This window comes from Selaginella moellendorffii, unplaced genomic scaffold (assembly GCF_000143415.4).
Source record: "Selaginella moellendorffii unplaced genomic scaffold, v1.0 SELMOscaffold_92, whole genome shotgun sequence".
In the NCBI taxonomy this organism is placed as follows: Eukaryota; Viridiplantae; Streptophyta; class Lycopodiopsida; order Selaginellales; family Selaginellaceae; genus Selaginella; species Selaginella moellendorffii.
Genome location: NW_003314353.1, coordinates 486,818 through 505,281, shown reverse-complemented (window position 1 = coordinate 505,281; position 18,464 = coordinate 486,818). Strand labels below are relative to the sequence as shown.

At 44.8% G+C, this 18,464-nt stretch overlaps 2 protein-coding genes across 2 annotated transcripts; both read left to right on the top strand.

Moving 5' to 3' along the window:
* The first annotated feature begins 12,726 nt into the window (after positions 1–12,726).
* Positions 12,727–16,503, top strand: LOC9662294 (UTP--glucose-1-phosphate uridylyltransferase 3, chloroplastic). The gene is made up of 17 exons (XM_024662744.1): positions 12,727–13,668; positions 13,726–13,888; positions 13,944–14,093; positions 14,147–14,308; positions 14,360–14,532; positions 14,581–14,647; positions 14,700–14,866; positions 14,924–15,082; positions 15,132–15,223; positions 15,275–15,369; positions 15,420–15,497; positions 15,549–15,644; positions 15,708–15,782; positions 15,838–15,914; positions 15,966–16,128; positions 16,182–16,245; positions 16,307–16,503. The coding sequence occupies exons 1-17, from the start codon at positions 12,842–12,844 to the stop codon at positions 16,450–16,452; spliced, it is 2,754 nt and encodes a 917-aa protein (XP_024518512.1). The 5' UTR covers positions 12,727–12,841; the 3' UTR covers positions 16,453–16,503.
* A 67-nt stretch (positions 16,504–16,570) lies between these two features.
* LOC9661879 (transcription initiation factor TFIID subunit 10) lies at positions 16,571–17,198 on the top strand. Its single transcript, XM_002988941.2, has one exon. It carries the CDS (start codon positions 16,647–16,649, stop codon positions 17,076–17,078), a length of 432 nt encoding a protein of 143 aa, XP_002988987.2. The 5' UTR covers positions 16,571–16,646; the 3' UTR covers positions 17,079–17,198.
* Positions 17,199–18,464: the final 1,266 nt, after the last annotated feature.

The window sequence follows — 18,464 nt, the reverse complement described above, 5'->3', positions numbered from 1 at the left end:
ATAGTGATGAGAAACTTATGTTGTTAACTTGCACTTGCTCGTGTTGGGAACCCAGGGAAGATTTACTAAATATAGAATGGTGTTAGATTGCAAATTTGGGCATGGGACAAACACCATTGTGTTCAGGATAATTTCTATATTTTATAAATATGCCAAATTAGCAAATCTAGACACATTTTATAAATAACAATTATGACTGAACAAAACTAACACAAGGTGCATGATAGCAAGGGTGTTTGGTAGATACAATAAGTTATCATTTAGTGAATATTGAGGGGTTTGTGAAGAGTGGCAAATAATCTAATCTATAGCTTTTTAGTATAACACTAGTGGATCCTTCCTAGGCATGATTATAAGTGGATCAATCAACTGTAAGGATTAATTTATTGGTTCAAGTAGTCATTGTCATGCTCTTTTATAAACTTTTCTTGGATTAGACTGAAGATAGTGCAAATGTAAACTTGAGGTTTGGTCAAAGTAAAGTCCAAAAAAGAGTCATTAAGGAGGAAGAATCAAACACATAAATTATTTTTTTTCTTTGAGAGATGATTTAGTAATGAGGTATGAATTGCTTATGTTTACATTATGCAATTAGTGTCAATTTTGATGCATGTTAATTATGGTGGTCTTACAAGTGGTGAGTCGTGGGATGGATAGTGGTGAAGTGCTAAACCATTTTGTTTAAGTTTGCTATTGAAGTCTTCAGTTATAATGCTCAATTTTGTTTTCAAGGAACTTTATTATTACTCTTTGAGTAGGTTGGTGTAAAATTAATTTTGAGTTTGGTCGGAAAGAGTGTGGTATGAGCTTGTCTATATTATGAATAAAGTTGGTGATGTTCAGTGTTGTAAATCTTTATTAGTGAGCTATGTATTGCTCGATTAATAATCAAGTCATTGTGATATATCATATCTATGTGATCGTGAGTAATATGTATATGAAGTTATTTGGTTAAACAATGATCAACCCTAAAATGGTTGAAAATGAAGCTAGTCTACTTGCAAATAGTAACATTAAAGTAACTTTGACTTGGTTCTCGATGATAATCTATTATGCTAAATTTGAATTGGTACCTTGGTTCCTTTGGAGTTTGTTCATTATAGTGTTGGAAAAGGTTATGGCATGTATTTGCTATAGCTTGTTAGTAAATCCCTTAGCACTTGGAATAAATTATTGGATGGAGAAAGTGTGTAACTAAAGTATTAACTTGTTAACATTTGTGTTAGTGGAGATAACGAAGAACTTTCCTTAGAGCTTAATTTTCCATATCATTTTTATTATTAATATTTTTGTTTCATATTGGATTTTGAAGGTGATTAAAGAAAACCATTATTGCAATGTGGATGTCTAAAGATGTGGTCTTTGTAATCAAGTTTTTGGTATTCATTTGCATTTACGGATGTCAATGTTAGATATCAGAAATATGGGCAAGATATTTGATGCTTAAACATATTGTTGGGTCATGAGAATCTATGTTGAGGTAAACCTATATGAAGTTGTTGGTAGTAGGAAGTTGGTTGAATTTTGAGAATTTATATTTCTAGATTGATGAAAAAAAAATTTCTTAGACTTTTCCAATAGCTAATTTGTTAATCATTTTTTTCAAAAACCATTTTTTTTCGTAAGTTAGTACAAACTAATGAAAGGGTTGGAGTTGACTTTGGTTAGCTTAAACATTACTAAATAGTTTGTATGATATGACTTAAAAGGAATGTTAACTTTTTATGGCTAAGGCAATTGAGTTGGATAAAATATGGAGTTAAATGCTTATTGCGCTTTTTTAAAAAGGTGATGTAAAAAAATGGCTATTACTTTTTTTTGGAAAGATGACCATTATGCCTTTCTTTTATGGTATTATATTTGATGGCAGGTTACACTTTACATTTCGTTAAACTCTATGAGAATGGTGAGCTTTCATTGATCTTGATTTAGTTTTAATAGCCTTATACCTTGGTTGAAGATGATGATGTCTAACTTAGTTTTTTTAGGTTGAGATGTTAGTACCTGTACTATAACTTTGTCTATTAAAAGGTTATATACCAATATGAGTCTAGTTTCAAAGAGGCTAGCTATGCATGATCAACACTTAGTCGCAACTAAAGTGAAGACTATGAGATATTGGCTATATATGTTTGTGAGCTTATTGTTATATGATTGGATTTGAGTAGTCATTTAGTTTGTGCTTGTCTATGTTTTTATATTTTGTACCCGTTTTTGTTGGACAAATATATAATTCGATGACATGAGTTTTGTGTTTGAATTTTGTTAAAGGTGGTTGTTGGTTGCCATTTTAGGGTTTAGGATTTAGGGTTTAGAATTTAAACCCTAAAATAAGTTTTTGATTAGTGATTACTTGTAGACTTTGTCGAAGACTTTTGACACTTGCTTCGCTTGATGAAGATTTATCAGTGATAGGCTTGCTTTATTGGATAGTGTTGCAGAGAATCATATCATTTGACTTGCATGGTTTTTCCATGTTAATATATTAATTCTATCTCTGTTAATAGTATTTAATTGCGTTTAGTCCGTAGTGTTGGATTTTATTAAGTCTTGAAGTGTTTGTATCCCTTTGCTCTTTGGGTTGTACACTTAGAAGTCGTTTTGTGCTTTAGTACCTCTGCTCCTTTACTCCATACTTAAGAGTTTAGCTCCATTCTTTCATTCAATGGCCTAAGTCTCTGAAACTTGGGTTCACTTCACTATCCTTGGACGTGTAGCATATGGCACATGGCATCTAACATGTGGCATATGAAAGGCTTAGGTTTTGTTTCATGGTTATCCTATAATAAATTACCATAGGATAAAGGGTGAAAACCACGTGCACTATAGATTGTCCTCACTCCATCATTAGGGTCGTACTCCCATCCATCCCCTCTACCCCTTCCTTCTAAAGAAAAAGAAAATTAAAATGTTAAAGACAAAAAGAAAGGAAATTAAAAGAAAGATATGTGCTCAAAGCTTGGAAAATAAGAGACTTCCTATCATAAAATATTTCCGCCACCACAATATAAATAAAAGATTCACACTGCTCAACCTCTTTAATGCACTACTCAACACTTGAGACAAAAAAATTAATAATAATGTCTATACTCTTAAGGGAATACATAAACTCCTCAGCAAAAATAATAAATTAAAGGCTTTCAGTGGCACTCTCAATTAGGGACATGCACTCAACTTGAAACTCTAGCCAGAGTGACTTAACTCTTGGAACATGGGAATATTTAACACTAGAATTGATCAAAGACTTTATTAATGAAACAAAAACAAGATTCTCAACTTCATGCATATACTTAACATTCAATTTAATATGAAGAGGATAGAAAACACTCAACTCAACACTAGACTGAGAATAAGAATTATAACAATAAAAATAATTGATGTGTTAGAAAAAGGAAATATTACAAATAAGGAAGGAACACTAGGAATATGAAAAGGTGGCTCAAACTGATAAATAAGAAAAGGTTGAGAAAGAGAAAAAGGTAAAAAAAAGGATCAGATGAAAAATTGAAGAATTGAATATCTACCCCGCAAAATCTCCACTTCATCTCTAAACCTATCTATATAATAATCAAACTTATCAAAACAATCTAAAATCCAATCAAGCTCGTAAACATTGTCTTCCCATAAATTTAATCCTTGAACATTCTCCAAGAATTAGACTGTATCATCCATAGTTCGCCAATCGATGTCATGGTTACACTCCATATCAATAAAAGATGGCAAAACATTAAAAACAAGACAAATTGTGTAATCACATCCCATAAAAATTGGAAATAGCAACACATAAAGGTGTAAGCGACTAATTTTTCCATTCTACTTTAGTCACTTAACCACACCTCCGACCACTTGGAGGAGTCTCGTTCACAACCTCCATAAGTCCAATCCAGGACTTGGGACTTGCTAGCCCCGAGAATGGCATCCATGCCACTCAACATTTGCACTTGGTCCAAGTGCTCCACGTGTCCGATCCCATGACCGACACTCAAAGGTACCACCGACATAGCAGCCCGTTACGCTAAAGCCATGCCCAATCACCTTTGCCACACTGGTAGTCCACTACCACTTGCATCACAGTCTTGGCTCTCCAAGACTAGGCAAACCATCCGTGAGTGGTCATCTCAGATCCACTCCTTAGCATCCTTAGGATGCCCACCGACAAGGGGAATAGCCTTCCCCAATATCCCTCTGTCAGTCCCCACTAAGTCCCTTTCTGCCCCTGGCCGTGTTTGCCAACACTGCCACTGGATCGAGACCCACAGGCCCGACCACTAAGTCCCACGGTCCTCTGGGACTTCCTCACCACACGACTGTGTCCTTGGTCACTACCCCAGAGGACTACGCCTCTTCCTCTCCACAGTCTGGGCCTTTGGGACAACATTTCGGAACACCGTGGCCTTACGCAAGCCACCTGGGTACTCTCCTCGCCTTTCGCCTTTAGGTGCTCTAGCCATGGGCTTAGAGCGAGGTTCCGTTGAGCCACAACAGGTATCCAAGTAGGTAGTGCCACCCACACTTGGACTGGGAGCATCGGCCAGTCGATCTCCCGGGGGAACTAGAGCCGGCTCTTGAACACTTCACCAAGCTACCCCACTTGTCGGTCTGTGTTCACTCTAGTCTTGGACTTCCCAGTGGGCAGCTCCTCACCCAACACTGGGTCCGGCCTTCCTGGGCCAAACTGGCCTTTCCTGGCCAAACTGGCTCCACTGCAGTCCTCCCCCCTACTATACTTTTGGAGCTCACCAAACCCCCCAGGGTCTGGGAGACGAACGCTTTGGGCTTTCACCCTCTCAGGCTCCGGACTCGGACTCGGACTCGGACTCGGACTCGGACTCGGATTCGGATTCGGACTCGGGCTCGGGCTCGGTCTCGGCCTCGGCCTCGGTCTCGGTCTCGGTTCCGATCTCGGTCTCGGTCTCGGTCTCGGTCTCGGTCCCGGTCTCGGTCTCGATCTCGGACTCCATCTCGGACTCCATCTCGGACTCCATCTCGGGTCCATCTCGGGTCCATCTCGGACTCCACTTCGGACTCCAACTCGGGTCCATCTCGGGTCCAACTCGGACTCCACTTCGGACTCCATCTCGGACTCCATCTCGGGTCTATCTCGGACTCCACTTCGGACTCCAACTCGGGTCCATCTCGGGTCCACCTCGGACTCCACTTCGGACTCCATCTCGGACTCCATCTCGGGTCCATCTCGGACTCCACTTCGGACTCCAACTCGGGTCCATCTCGGACTCCACTTCGGACTCCAACTCGGGTCCATCTCGGATCCACCTCGGACTCCACTTTGGACTCCATCTCGGACTCCATCTCGGGTCCATCTCGGACTCCACTTCGGACTCCAACTCGAGTCCATCTCGGACACTCCCACGTGTCATGTGTTGGTCCTTTTGGGTCCCTTTTTGGAGCCTTGCCTTTTGCTCGCTTCGTGCTCATTCCTCGAGCACTTCATTGGGAGTTCCACTCCCGCTCTTGACTTCTCAAGTCGGAGCTTTTGGTCCAAACGTGTTACGCTCGTTTGGCTCTCGCTTCGGCCACTACCATGTGGCGCCCTTCCGGCTCCACTTTGGGGCCTAGGGATTTTGTGTCTCACAACTCCACCACCCATAGACGAAGTTCGATGTCCTCATCGAACGGTAAACCATTTTATAAAGTAACACCCGCACGTGTTACCATTTCCATCCTTGGCACCTAGCCAATATTTGTCAAGGGTTTGACATTGAAGGCTCACCATGCCTTTTGCATATTCTTCAATGGTTTGACACCAAAGGCTCACCATGCCTTGCCCATCCTCTAAGGAGGGTAGTCTTTCCAACTTAGAGACTAATTGGACCACATGTAGTGGTTCTCTCCTTTTATTGGTTTAGTTCCCGCTAAACCTCTTAGAGACCCTTCTCTAAGTCAATCCCACTACTCTTTCTCGAGTAGTCTCAATTTCCATCGATATAACCTTTGCACTTTGGAACTTTGAATTTTGACTTCTTGGAGTCAATTTCCTAGGTGTCTCCGACACCTTGCCTTGCACCTTTTGTGCAACTCCACTTCCCATCCTAGGAAGTTCTCTACTTGAGGACACCATCATCCTCTCTTCTATTTCGTGCCAAAGTTCCAGTTATCATACTTTATGCTAGGGCTGTTCATGGCCCTATCATTTGGCTACCTTACCGCTCCCTCCCTTGGAGCTTCCCCTTTCGCCAAATCGGAGCATTTCGGAATCCCTCCTTGGAAACACACTTCCTTTCCCGCAATTTGTTAGCGTCCAACACATTAGTGTTCCTCGCCTAACTTTGCCTCTTGGATTCCTTCCAAGGGATTCCACGGCCCTATCTTGGCCACTCATCTTTTGCTCCTATCCATTGATTGTTGCATCAAGCAACACCGGATCACTACCTCCCTCCTTGAGGTATTCTTTTGGTTTCATGGCAAAGCTCCACTTTGCCAAGTCCAAAGGGTGCTCACCCCTAGTAGGTCTCTTTAGCATTTCCTGCTATGGGCCCCTTCCACGGCCCAACTTTGTGACCCTCCCATGGGTCTCTCCTAGAGACTACTTTGAACTCACAATGCCATTGTATTGTCGTAGTTCATTTCCTTAGGTGTCCTTCCCACTTGGTCACCTTGACCAAGCCACACCATTATCAATAGTTCAAATCAATGCTTTGAACTAGGAACCTTGTTCCTTAACCTCACAAGGACCTCATCCTTGTTCTGGCCATAAGATCACCTAGTGATCTAACCTTGGCACCTTAACAGGTTTGCCAATAGGTGTTAAGTCTCCTAGACTTTTTAAGTTGTTGACCATGACCCCGGGGGCATCCCCCACACTTGGCGGTGCACCCAAGCCAGCCCTTACGGCCAAGGGTCCATAGCAACTGAGATTAGGTGTCCCCATCTCACTCACCACGTCCTTGGTGCCACTTGCACCAAAGCGTTCAAGTTAGATATGCCGAGCTTTCACACTAAGCAATCTAACCATGCATCACGACTCCGAGGCATCCCTCGCTTGGCGGTGTGCCCAAACCAGTCTCCCCACTGAGAGTCCATGACCACCGAAATATGAGTGTCCTCATATTCCAAACCATCACCACGCCCTAGTGATTTGGGACTCGAACCCAAGCACTAGAGGGTCGGGACTCGAACCCAACCTCCGTATATGCATCTACGGACGGCATCACACAAGATGCCTGGCGTGACTCCCCACGCCGGTGCACCAACTTATTTTTAAAGCGCGCTACAGATTACAGTTTAGGAACCTAGTTCCTCCACACTGCCAAGTCCTCTCACTTGACATGTCTGTGATCATGCATGGACTCCTCCATGCTCGGCCCCATGGCCCCCCCCTTTTTGAAGTTATCACCTTCAACTAGGGTATTTGTTCCCCCGACGTGCCAATCTCGCTTGGCAAGTCCTCCGACCACTGTAACATGGTTCCTGCATAAGCGTGAAAGTCCTTGACCATCGACTTTCGTTCAAAGCCCTCTCTTTGAACACTCGGGAACTACTTCCCTAACCTTGATAGCCTTGCCTCATGGCAAGCTTCAAGACCACGCTTCTGCTGCGCCACTCTGATTTCGCGCGTTCCATGAACCATTTACACTTGGCCTTTCTAGGTACTAAACTACCTAGAATCGTCTTTGGGAACCTTGAAGGAACTCTGTCCCTCAGCTTGCTAAGGCCTCCCTTTTTGCAAGCCTTCCAAATGCCACATAGTCTAACATGGACAATTCCATATTTTAGACTCTCCATGGCATCACGGTTGCTAGCGGCAACACCCTCGAGCCCCCACTTGATTCTCCACTCCCAGCTGGCATAACCAACCTTGGTTATGCCCTTTGATTCCTACGGTTCGGTTCTATCCCCTTACTTCTTGCTTTTTGGCTTCACACCTTTCCTTTGGTCATTCTCCTCCAGACCAGGAGGATAGCTTTGCACTTTCTATCATGCCTTAGCAAGTATTCTTAGGGATGAACCTACCCAATAGCCCAGGGAGTGGTTCCTCAATCCGGGTATGCTCATCTTATAATCCCACACAGTGGGATTACATTGTTGCTTATGGGCCTTTACATGCCCATCACTAGCCTTGCCAAAATTCCATTTTTGGCTTTGTCCAACTTGGGTAGACAGTCCTCTCCTGTCTCCGCAACCTTGGACATTTGGATAGCACCTTCTATCCATCATTCGCTAAGGACTTAATCCCTTGGGCTTTATCCATTGCCCTCGCGACATTAAACACCACCTTCTGGTGTTCTAGAGTGTTCGGGTGTCCCAATGATGGCTTTCTTGACAATGAGTATTTCCTTTTATGACATTGACTTACTATATCGCAACATAAGCAACTTATCCCCCGTAAGGGTATATCTGACTTCCCTATGCTAGAAGTCTTGGGTAGCTACCCTCTACCCGTTTAGCCAGTTATTTTGCACCTCTTGCTTAGTTGCCTCATAGTTGTCAAGTCCTACAACTCATTGCTTGGTGCTTTCATACCTCCATCATTATCTGGGTCACCACACTCCAATTGCATGCTCTACGGCTTAGGCTATGCCATTCCCATTTCCATTGGGATTCCTTTGGCAAGGGGTTCTCATGAACCCACCAACATAGCCTCAAGGTATTACACCTTGGCACATTTGGTGTCTCCACACCATCGGCTCCACGAGCCTACCTCTATGACACTTCCCCTTCGTGTTTAAGTCTTTGCCAAGACCAACCCCGCTCTTTCTCATGCCAACCATCCGTTAGCACTGCACCATAGAGGTCACACACAACTTTGTGTCAAAGTTGTTTTCTTCTGGGAACACCTTTCCCATAACTTTAGCATGGCACATTTTGCCATCGATGAGATACCCTCAGTTCCCATCCTTGGATCCTATGATCCCCCCCCCCATCCTTCATGGGGTACAACACACCTCAGTCCAAATGCTTCAATCAGTCCTTTTAGGACCTTTCCTTGACTCTACTTGAGTCATCCAACAGTTTTGGACTTGGTTCATCCACAGACCCGGAAGGTCCCACTTGTGAGGCACTAGCTCACTGGAATACACTTCCTGCATTCCTGTCCTACTCAAAAGGACTATTTTCACAAGTGTTACTCCGACACTTGATTTTGTTCTCTGGGGGCAACTTTTGCCCCTTAGGACTACTTGTCCATGCGATGAGAATACCACTCATCTCTAAGTACACCCCCCAACTCCTTGGGTTGTTCCAGCATTTATTAAAGGTAGCCCCGGCTACCATTTCAAGGACTTGAGTCCTCTTCCGTATTTAACCTCCCACGGTCATTACCTCTGGTCTCACATTCATGAGCACCAACCTCAACTATATGAGGATAATCTTGTGACTCCTTTATTGTTTTGGAGTCTCTATCTTTCCCGTGATCCCAGCTTTAGTTGTTTACCACAACAACCTTAGCCAATTTGCTGAGACAAATGCTCATCCGGATCACATCCTCAACTCAATGAGGAAAACCTTGCACTGTTCCCAAGATCCCAAAGTCGTTCCATTATTGGCCCTTTTCTATCCACCACCTCGTCTACAAGTTCACACATGAACTGTAATGGAGAGCCATGTCTTCCCGACTTGCTACTCCTCAAGGATAGGCCCACTCCTCGGACCTTCCGATGCCAACACTAGTGATGATATACTTGAGCACCAATAAAAGTCGGACTAAGGAACAGCTCCGATACCAAATTGTAAGCGATTAATTTTTCCATTCTACTTTAGTCACTTAACCACACCTCCGACCACTTGGAGGAGTCTCGTTCACAACCTCCATAAGTCCAATCCAGGACTTGGGACTTGCTAGCCCCGAGAATGGCATCCATGCCACTCAACATTTGCACTTGGTCCAAGTGCTCCACGTGTCCGATCCCATGACCGACACTCAAAGGTACCACCGACATAGCAGCCCGTTACGCTAAGGCCATGCCCAATCACCTTTGCCACACTGGTAGTCCACTACCACTTGCATCACAGTCTTGGCTCTCCAAGACTAAGCAAACCATCCGTGAGTGGTCATCTCAGATCCACTCCTTAGCATCCTTAGGATGCCCACCGACAAGGGGAATAGCCTTCCCCAATATCCCTCTGTCAGTCCCCACTAAGTCCCTTTCTGCCCCTGGCCGTGTTTGCCAACACTGCCACTGGATCGAGACCCACAGGCCCGACCACTAAGTCCCACGGTCCTCTGGGACTTCCTCACCACACGACTGTGTCCTTGGTCACTACCCCAGAGGACTGCGCCTCTTCCTCTCCACAGTCTGGGCCTTTGGGACAACATTTCGGAACACCGTGGCCTTACGCAAGCCACCTGGGTACTCTCCTCGCCTTTCGCCTTTAGGTGCTCTAGCCATGGGCTTAGAGCGAGGTTCCGTTGAGCCACAACAGGTATCCAAGTAGGTAGTGCCACCCACACTTGGACTGGGAGCATCAGCCAGTCGATCTCCCGGGGGAACTAGAGCCGGCTCTTGAACACTTCACCAAGCTACCCCACTTGTCGGTCTGTGTTCACTCTAGTCTTGGACTTCCCAGTGGGCAGCTCCTCACCCAACACTGGGTCCAGCCTTCCTGGGCCAAACTGGCCTTTCCTGGCCAAACTGGCTCCACTGCAGTCCTCCCCCCTACTATACTTTTGGAGCTCACCAAACCCCCCAGGGTCTGGGAGACGAACGCTTTGGGCTTTCACCCTCTCAGGCTCCGGACTCGGACTCGGACTCGGACTCGGACTCGGACTCGGACTCGGACTCGGATTCGGACTCGGACTCGGGCTCGGGCTCGGTCTCGGCCTCGGCCTCGGTCTCGGTCTCGGTTCCGATCTCGGTCTCGGTCTCGGTCTCGGTCTCGGTCCCGGTCTCGGTCTCGATCTTGGACTCCATCTCAAACTCCATCTCGGACTCCATCTCGGGTCCATCTCGGGTCCATCTCGGACTCCACTTCGGACTCCAACTCGGGTCCATCTCGGGTCCAACTCGGACTCCACTTCGGACTCCATCTCGGACTCCATCTCGGGTCCATCTCGGACTCCACTTCGGACTCCAACTCGGGTCCATCTCGGGTCCACCTCGGACTCCACTTCGGACTCCATCTCGGACTCCATCTCGGGTCCATCTCGGACTCCACTTCGGACTCCAACTCGGGTCCATCTCGGACTCCACTTCGGACTCCAACTCGGGTCCATCTCGGACTCCACTTCGGACTCCACTTTGGACTCCATCTCGGATCCACCTCGGACTCCACTTTGGACTCCATCTCGGACTCCATCTCGGGTCCATCTCGGACTCCACTTCGGACTCCAACTCGAGTCCATCTCGGACACTCCCACGTGTCATGTGTTGGTCCTTTTGGGTCCCTTTTTGGAGCCTTGCCTTTTGCTCGCTTCGTGCTCATTCCTCGAGCACTTCATTGGGAGTTCCACTCCCGCTCTTGACTTCTCAAGTCGGAGCTTTTGGTCCAAACGTGTTACGCTCGTTTGGCTCTCGCTTCGGCCACTACCATGTGGCGCCCTTCCGGCTCCACTTTGGGGCCTAGGGATTTTGTGTCTCACAAAAGGATGGGTGTAGTATTAGTATGATCACACCCCATAATACCAAAAGTTCAATCTAACAAAATAACATTTCAAGTTACATACTTTTTAATTGATAATGGTGTGGCATAAAAGAGTAGATCTAAGCACAATGATAGTTAGAGTTCTAAATCTTGCAAAAAGCTAATATATCTAGATCTAAAAGATAATAAAGAAATAAGAACAAAAAACATGATCCTAACCACTAGAGCAAAACAGTGTCAAAAAACTTTACTTTTAGGGACAAATTGTAATACCTCTTTCCACCAATGTGAGTGACTAGGATATAAAAATAGATATATTAATTGGGGTTTAAATCTTTGCTTATATACAAGGATGGATAGACTAGATTTAATCCCAAATGAACAATCTATATGTTATAGTATTATATTAGTTATTATTATACCGCACCTTATTTCTCTCCCCTTAAGCTAACAAGAAAAAGGGAATTGCTTGATGAAAGAGTCTTTAATGGTTATTTTATCCTCATTTATCCCCCAAGGTTTCAAAGATCCACAGTGACAGTATATCCAAATCTCATGCTATAATCACATGCACTACAATTACCTAGCTAGGGTAATATATATATATATATATATATATATATATATATATATATATATATATATATATATATATATATAAAATTAAAGATGTTAAAATACAAAATACATAATAAGTAATAAATTTAAAAAATATTTATTCAAATAATAAAAAATTAAGTTATTTCTAATTTAAATTTTCATTAAAAATATTAATAATAACTTTTATATTTTAAAATTAGTATTTTTTAAAACTAGATATATTACTTATTTATATTGACTATGATACTTCACCAGTTTGTAAATATATATATTATTATTATTTGATAAAAAAGGGTTAAAATATAAGCAGGTCTTAAGCATTTTTAAACTCCAAAATTTTTAGAAATTCTCACTCATAAAATCTTTAAAAATCTTTAAAATACACAAAATAATAATATATAGTTATAAATTATTTTTTTGCCAACTCGGTTGATAATTGAATTCTTACATCTAAATATTTATTTAGAACTAAACATTCATTCTTCTTTATAAAGGGTTTGCATCTTAATCCGGATAAGGTATATGCGAGGAAGGATGTCTGGTATATACGAATCCCCTAACGAACAAGGTTAGCGTAACATAGGGTTTAGTCCCCTCTCCAGGTGTAGGTCTCGGCTCTATCGCTAGTCGTCATTCGAGGATGAGATTGCAATTCTGTAGAGAATTCCAGGTACTGAAACCTTGATTCTTCTCCAGCGGCCGTATGGAAGCTCTCACATCAGCCAAGCGGTCGTTCCACGGCAATGCGGTCGTCACGGAGCTCTGTGGATCGCTGGAGACCTCTCTCTTGCTGCGGCCGCGGCCGGAGAGTGTGATTCTGGACAGGGATGGATCGCGATCAAGAAATTTCCGCTCGCACAGGAAGCTGGTGTCCAAATGCCGGACGCTCTCGCCGATCTCGGAGAAGAACGCCGTGTGTAACGGCGGCAAGGGTTCTTCTTCACTGTCGCGCAAGAATTGGAGGCTGGAGGAGGAGCTGGAGAGGCTAACGGATTTAAAGGCGAGGCTAAAGGCGTGTAAGAGCTTGAGGGAGAGATGTCTTCTCGTCGGGAGCCTTCCTCGCGTCCAGGCAGTGTTCTCGTTCCAACAGGGCTCTCTTTGCAATGAGGTGGTGGCTGTGGCGATGAGAAAGCTTGGGGACTATGAGCTCTACTTGCTTAAGTGCCTTGTGGCGATCGGGCAGGGACATATCCTTGGTTTGGGAGACGAGGGTGGTGGTGTCGCCGACGATCACAGGAAAATTCTCAATGGTTGCAATGGCCTGGGTGGTATGAGCTTCGTGAATGGATCGGAGAAGAGTGTATTGATGGGAACGCTCCAGCTTATGACACAGCTTATAGAGTCCTTTGAAGATGCGAAGTCCTCCGAGTTGATACAGTGGCCATTGAGTTTGGACGTCACGGCAGAGTTGCAGAGAAAACGCCGGCGTGGAGAGCCGGATGAGCGCGAGGTTTTGCTGAAGCTCAAGAGTTTTGTGAGAGTGTTGGATTCTCTGGAGCGGTTTTACGATTGTATAGGCGGCATTGTTGGGTAAGTCACGGTGAAACTCGTAAGATTCTCCTGGCTAACTATGACTTTGCTGTCTAGGTACCAGTTGGCCGGGATGGAGCTGATACGCTCGTCCGAAACTGGGGAGATTGGATTTTCGGCGACACGCAGTGCTCAACAGTCATTTTATCACGTCCCGGAAGGAAAAGATCTTTCAAAAGACACAGCTTTTGCAACTCAGGCAGCTGGCTGGGGCGTGAAAGTAAGCGCTTGTTTTTGTTTTTTGAAGGTTTTGGTTTGACGATATTATGCTGCAGCGCTTGGCAGAAATTGGAGAAATTTATCCCCTAGGTGGAGCTGGTGACCGCTTGGGACTTGTTGACGACGTGACTGGTGAAAGCCTTCCTGTGGCAATGCTACCATATTGTGGTCGGACTTTGTTGGAAGGTCTCATACGGGACTTACAGGTTCTAGCCTACCTTGAATTGATGTGGAGCTAATTCACTTCCTGTTCCTACAGGCTCGAGAATTCTTCCACTTTAAGCTATATGGCTCACAGGTGATCACTCCGGTTGCAATCATGACGAGTGCAGCAAAACGGAATAACGAGAGAGTAAAAGACTTACTCGAAAGCCACAGATGGTTTGGCAGAGGAAGAGATAATTTTCAGCTCTTTGAACAGGTGAGAAAGCTTTTTGTCTAGTGCTAGAGATTCACACTACACAAATTTCAGCCATTGGTGCCCACAATAGCTGCAGAAAACGTGCAATGGGTCGTGAGAGGTCCGTTGGATCCGATGCTAAAGCCAGGCGGCCATGGAGTCATTTGGAAGTTGGCTAAAGATTCAGAAGTATTCAAATGGTTTTATGACAAAAACCGGAAAGCTGCTGTGGTACGTCAAATAAGGTATCTATCTTGCGTTTCTTTTAGATTTTGACCATATATTCCGTGCAGCAATCCAGTTGCAGCTACTGATGTTACTCTTCTAGCTTTGGCAGGTGTTGGTTTGCATCAAAACAAGGTACTTTTACGTTTTCGTTTTCGATATGGAGGTTAAGCAAGCTTGTCAACAGAAATTTGGTTTTGCGTCTTGTGACCGCAAAGTTGGTGCCGCCGAAGGTGTCAACGTGCTGATGGAGAGCAAAACGGAAGATGGCCGCTGGAGATATGGCACAACATGCATCGAATACACCGAGTTTAGTAGGCTTGGTATTGCAGATGTCCCAGTTTCAACTGGCAGGCAAGAAATGTGTATAATTTTGCTCAGCATCGGTTTTAACTTGACTTTCCTTTACAGCATGCAAGCCAGGTTTCCTGCAAACACAAATGTTCTTTTCGTGGACCTTGAGTCAGTTGAAGAGGTGGCATCACGCAATGACTGTGCTTCTTTGCCTGGGATGATAATGAACTTGAAGAAGCCTGTTACGTTTACGGACAGCTACGGTGTAGATCAAAGGTTTGAATTGAGGTTTCTCTCTACGTTTATTAAGAGTTCTCTTGAACAGTATTCGTGCAGGAAGAATCGAGTGCACAATGCAAAACATTGCGGACTCACTCCAAAACCATTATCAGCATCAATTGACGTCCATTGATCACGGTAGAAACAATCCGACGTCTAATTTGAAGATTTTACATTGCTTTTAATCAGATAATCTCGACACCTTTATTATTTACAATCAACGAAGAAAGGTAACATCTTCGGCAAAGAGGCGCAGGAAACTCGACGATCAAACACTCCACCAGGTACACTCGTATTTCTTAAAGCAGTGTTATCATGCTTCTTTCCTGGACAGACGCCAGACGGGTCATTTCTTGATATTACGAGGAATGCGTTTGACCTTCTGACGTCTTGTGGAGTGGCGATAGACGAGGTGAGACAAACAGGACTTTCTGTTCTTCTCAACACGCTTGTGAACATGCAGATGGAATCAAATCAATGCTACATTGACACAGGCCCTCCATTCATTGCTCTTCTACATCCAGCTATCGGCCCATTGTGGAACATCTTTCGTCAAAAGGTAACACTGCTTGCTTTCTTGTTGTCTCTCTCAGAGGCTAAACTAAAAAGACTTGTCTCGCAGATTTATGGCGGGTCCATCCGAAAAGGATCAGAGGTGCAGTTAGAAATCTCAGAACTTTCATGGACCAATGTCGATGTAAGCATTGTCAAATTTACGCTTCAAAGAATAACTTAACTTTTGTTACTTGCAGGTAAGTGGTAGCTTGGTGGTAGAGGCGGAAAATATCATGGGAACCGTAAAGGATGGCATACTTCACTACGGCGAGGGGTAAAAGCTTTCCTCGGTCATGTCAAACAATCACTGAGGCAAGCTTTTCAGGTTGGGGAGGTGTCGCTTCCACAATGTCCAAGTTTCCAACCAAGGAATCGACTGGAAGTGCTCCACCAACGTGTACTGGCAGAACAAAGTGAGCCGCCACGAGTCTCTTAAGATCATCCTCAAAGGCTGCTCGGAGTTCGATGCCTCGGACGTTGTTATAAAGGCAAGCCTCATCTTTTTCTTAGCGAGAAACGAACGAACCTTGTAATGCTGCAGGGCTCCCACGTCTTTGAAGTACCAGACGGACACAAGATGCGAGTAAGACCATCAGGACCAACAGGTAAAAACTCTCCAAAGTTTTGAGATACGAGAGCTCTAAACTCTAGAAGTTCCTTCTACAGGATTTTCTTGTACACTAGAGCGATTGCCAGAGAGCTCACGATCGTGGGCTTGGAAATACGCAATGCGAGAAAACGGAGAGGTGGAGCTGGAAATGGTGGGAAACTCCAGCAAAACGCCACAACTAAGGGCTTCATTCGCTCGATGAAGCTGCTACATATTTTTTAAGAGTTAAAGCAAACGGAATATCCCTTTCATAGCATTTGTCGCAGAATCTCCTGTTCTTTCAAAACTCTAACAGAATATACTTGCAGCAAGAGTTGACAGAATATACTTCAAGATGGCGGGGAATATTACCCAAACATTTTATTCTGCTCGAGCGGAGGGGGTTTAGTGTTTTCCATGGCGGACGATGCGATGCTAGTGGATTTCCTGGCGACGCTGGACGACTACATTCCCGCGATTCCGGAGGAGCTGGTGGAGTACTACTTGGCCGCGGGGGGATTCCAGGCGCACGACTCGCGCCTCACGCGCCTGGTGGCTGTGGCGACGCAGAAATTCGTGTCCGAGGTAGCATCGGACGCGCTCCAGCACAGCAAGGTCCGCAGCAAATCGGCCGCCGCGGCCCCCTCCTCGGGCGGTAGCGCCAAGGATCCCAAGCACGGCGGGCGGATTGTGCTCACCAGCGACGATCTGGCCGCGGCGCTGAGGGAATTTGGGGTCAATGTGAAGCGGCAGGAGTACTATGCGGATTCTGCCGTGGCTGGCAGCGCCGCCCAAGCGGCTCCGCCGACGACGCAGCCGCCCCAATACGAGCAGCAGCTCCAGCAGTGATGGGTGTTTATTAGGGTTCTTCCGGAAATCACTGAAGGGTCAAAAGAACAAAGGATACTTTTTGATCTTATGGACAAAATCTAACTTACAAGAGCAATATTATTTTTTTGCTGGAATTAACTTCTTGAGCATTGTCACATGCAAAATTTATGGTTTTTATCACCATAAAAGTTACAATGTTTGAAAAAATCACCAATTTCAATTAATCTATCAAATGACCTTAGCAGATGGTTGTCTTAGTAATAAGCACTTCTTGCAAGGTTGAGGATGACAATGGACATGTTGTCATTGGCATCCACCTTTTGGATCAAACCTTGCATATTTCTTCCAATTCAACTTCCTTTCTCACCTAGCTCGCCACAAAGTCAACAATCACCTCCATCCAGATTCCATCCGAGCTCAACACCAGAAAATCGTCGTCGCTTGTGAGCTCATCTCCACAACCTCCGGAACAGCAATCACGATCTGCTTGTCTAAAGCAGCACTTGAGCTTGCCAATGGGTTGTGACATTGCAAGCGTGCACCATTCTAACACATCGCTAAGCGATCCATTGGGCATGATCTTCCCGCCCGCTGCCTCTATCCGGGACCTCTCCTTGGGGTCCTTGGGCTCATGAGCTCGAGCCAGCTCCACCGCCCTCCCCTTTTCAGACAAGATTGCGCGAGAGTCCCCCACGCTTGCTACCACCAGAGACCTCTGCTGCGCCTAGACGAGCGCCACCACCGCTGTGCTGCCCAATCCAACCTCTTTCTCCTCCTCCTCCTCCTCGCCATCGTTCCAATCAATCTCTTCCTCAAACTCCATCTTGGTCTTCGCTAGGCCACGATCAGTCCCAGCAGCTAGCAAGTGTGCGTCCATGTCTGTAAACACTTCCTCCAAAGCTTCTCTTGCACTCTTGCCTCCTTCCGCAATACTCTTGGCTATGGTAGCGAGCATGTTTGCCAAGCAAAACTTGGCAACTGCATCACCTTCATAGCCGTTGAACATTTCAGCATGTGTAAGACCCCTTCTATGTCCTGTAAGTTTTTTAATTGGTATATAGTTTAATATAGACAATTTTATATTTTAAACTCTCTATAGCTAAAAACATTCACAAAAAAGTCTTCCATGTAATTCCTTTCCGCAATGCCTACTCTCTAATTCTTCATCCTACCTAATACCCTCTTAAAACCCTTTGACCACATATTTAAATAAGAAAAAAAGGCAAATTGTACAAAGAAATTAGAATACAGCCTAACCCTCCTCTTTGTGACTAGATTTCGTGCTTTCATTTGGCCGACCCCAACGTGCTGCACTCTCGTGTGCAAGCGCTGGCAGGAGCTCTACCATAGGTACCATTTCTTCTCTGTGGGGACAAGGATCATCTTTGCCTTGCTCCACTGCAG

What these genes read in the sequence shown, in the direction of transcription:
- LOC9662294 (XM_024662744.1), top strand. Translation starts at nt 12,842, where the DNA reads ATGGAAGCTCTCACATCAGCCAAGCGGTCGTTCCACGGCAATGCGGTC. An exon ending in TGTATAGGCGGCATTGTTGG is followed by an intron (nt 13,669 to 13,725) that starts GTAAGTCACGGT and finishes TTTGCTGTCTAG; the next exon opens with GTACCAGTTGGCCGGGATGG. An exon ending in ATACTTCACTACGGCGAGGG is followed by an intron (nt 15,915 to 15,965) that starts GTAAAAGCTTTC and finishes CAAGCTTTTCAG; the next exon opens with GTTGGGGAGGTGTCGCTTCC.
- LOC9661879 (XM_002988941.2), top strand. Translation starts at nt 16,647, where the DNA reads ATGGCGGACGATGCGATGCTAGTGGATTTCCTGGCGACGCTGGACGAC.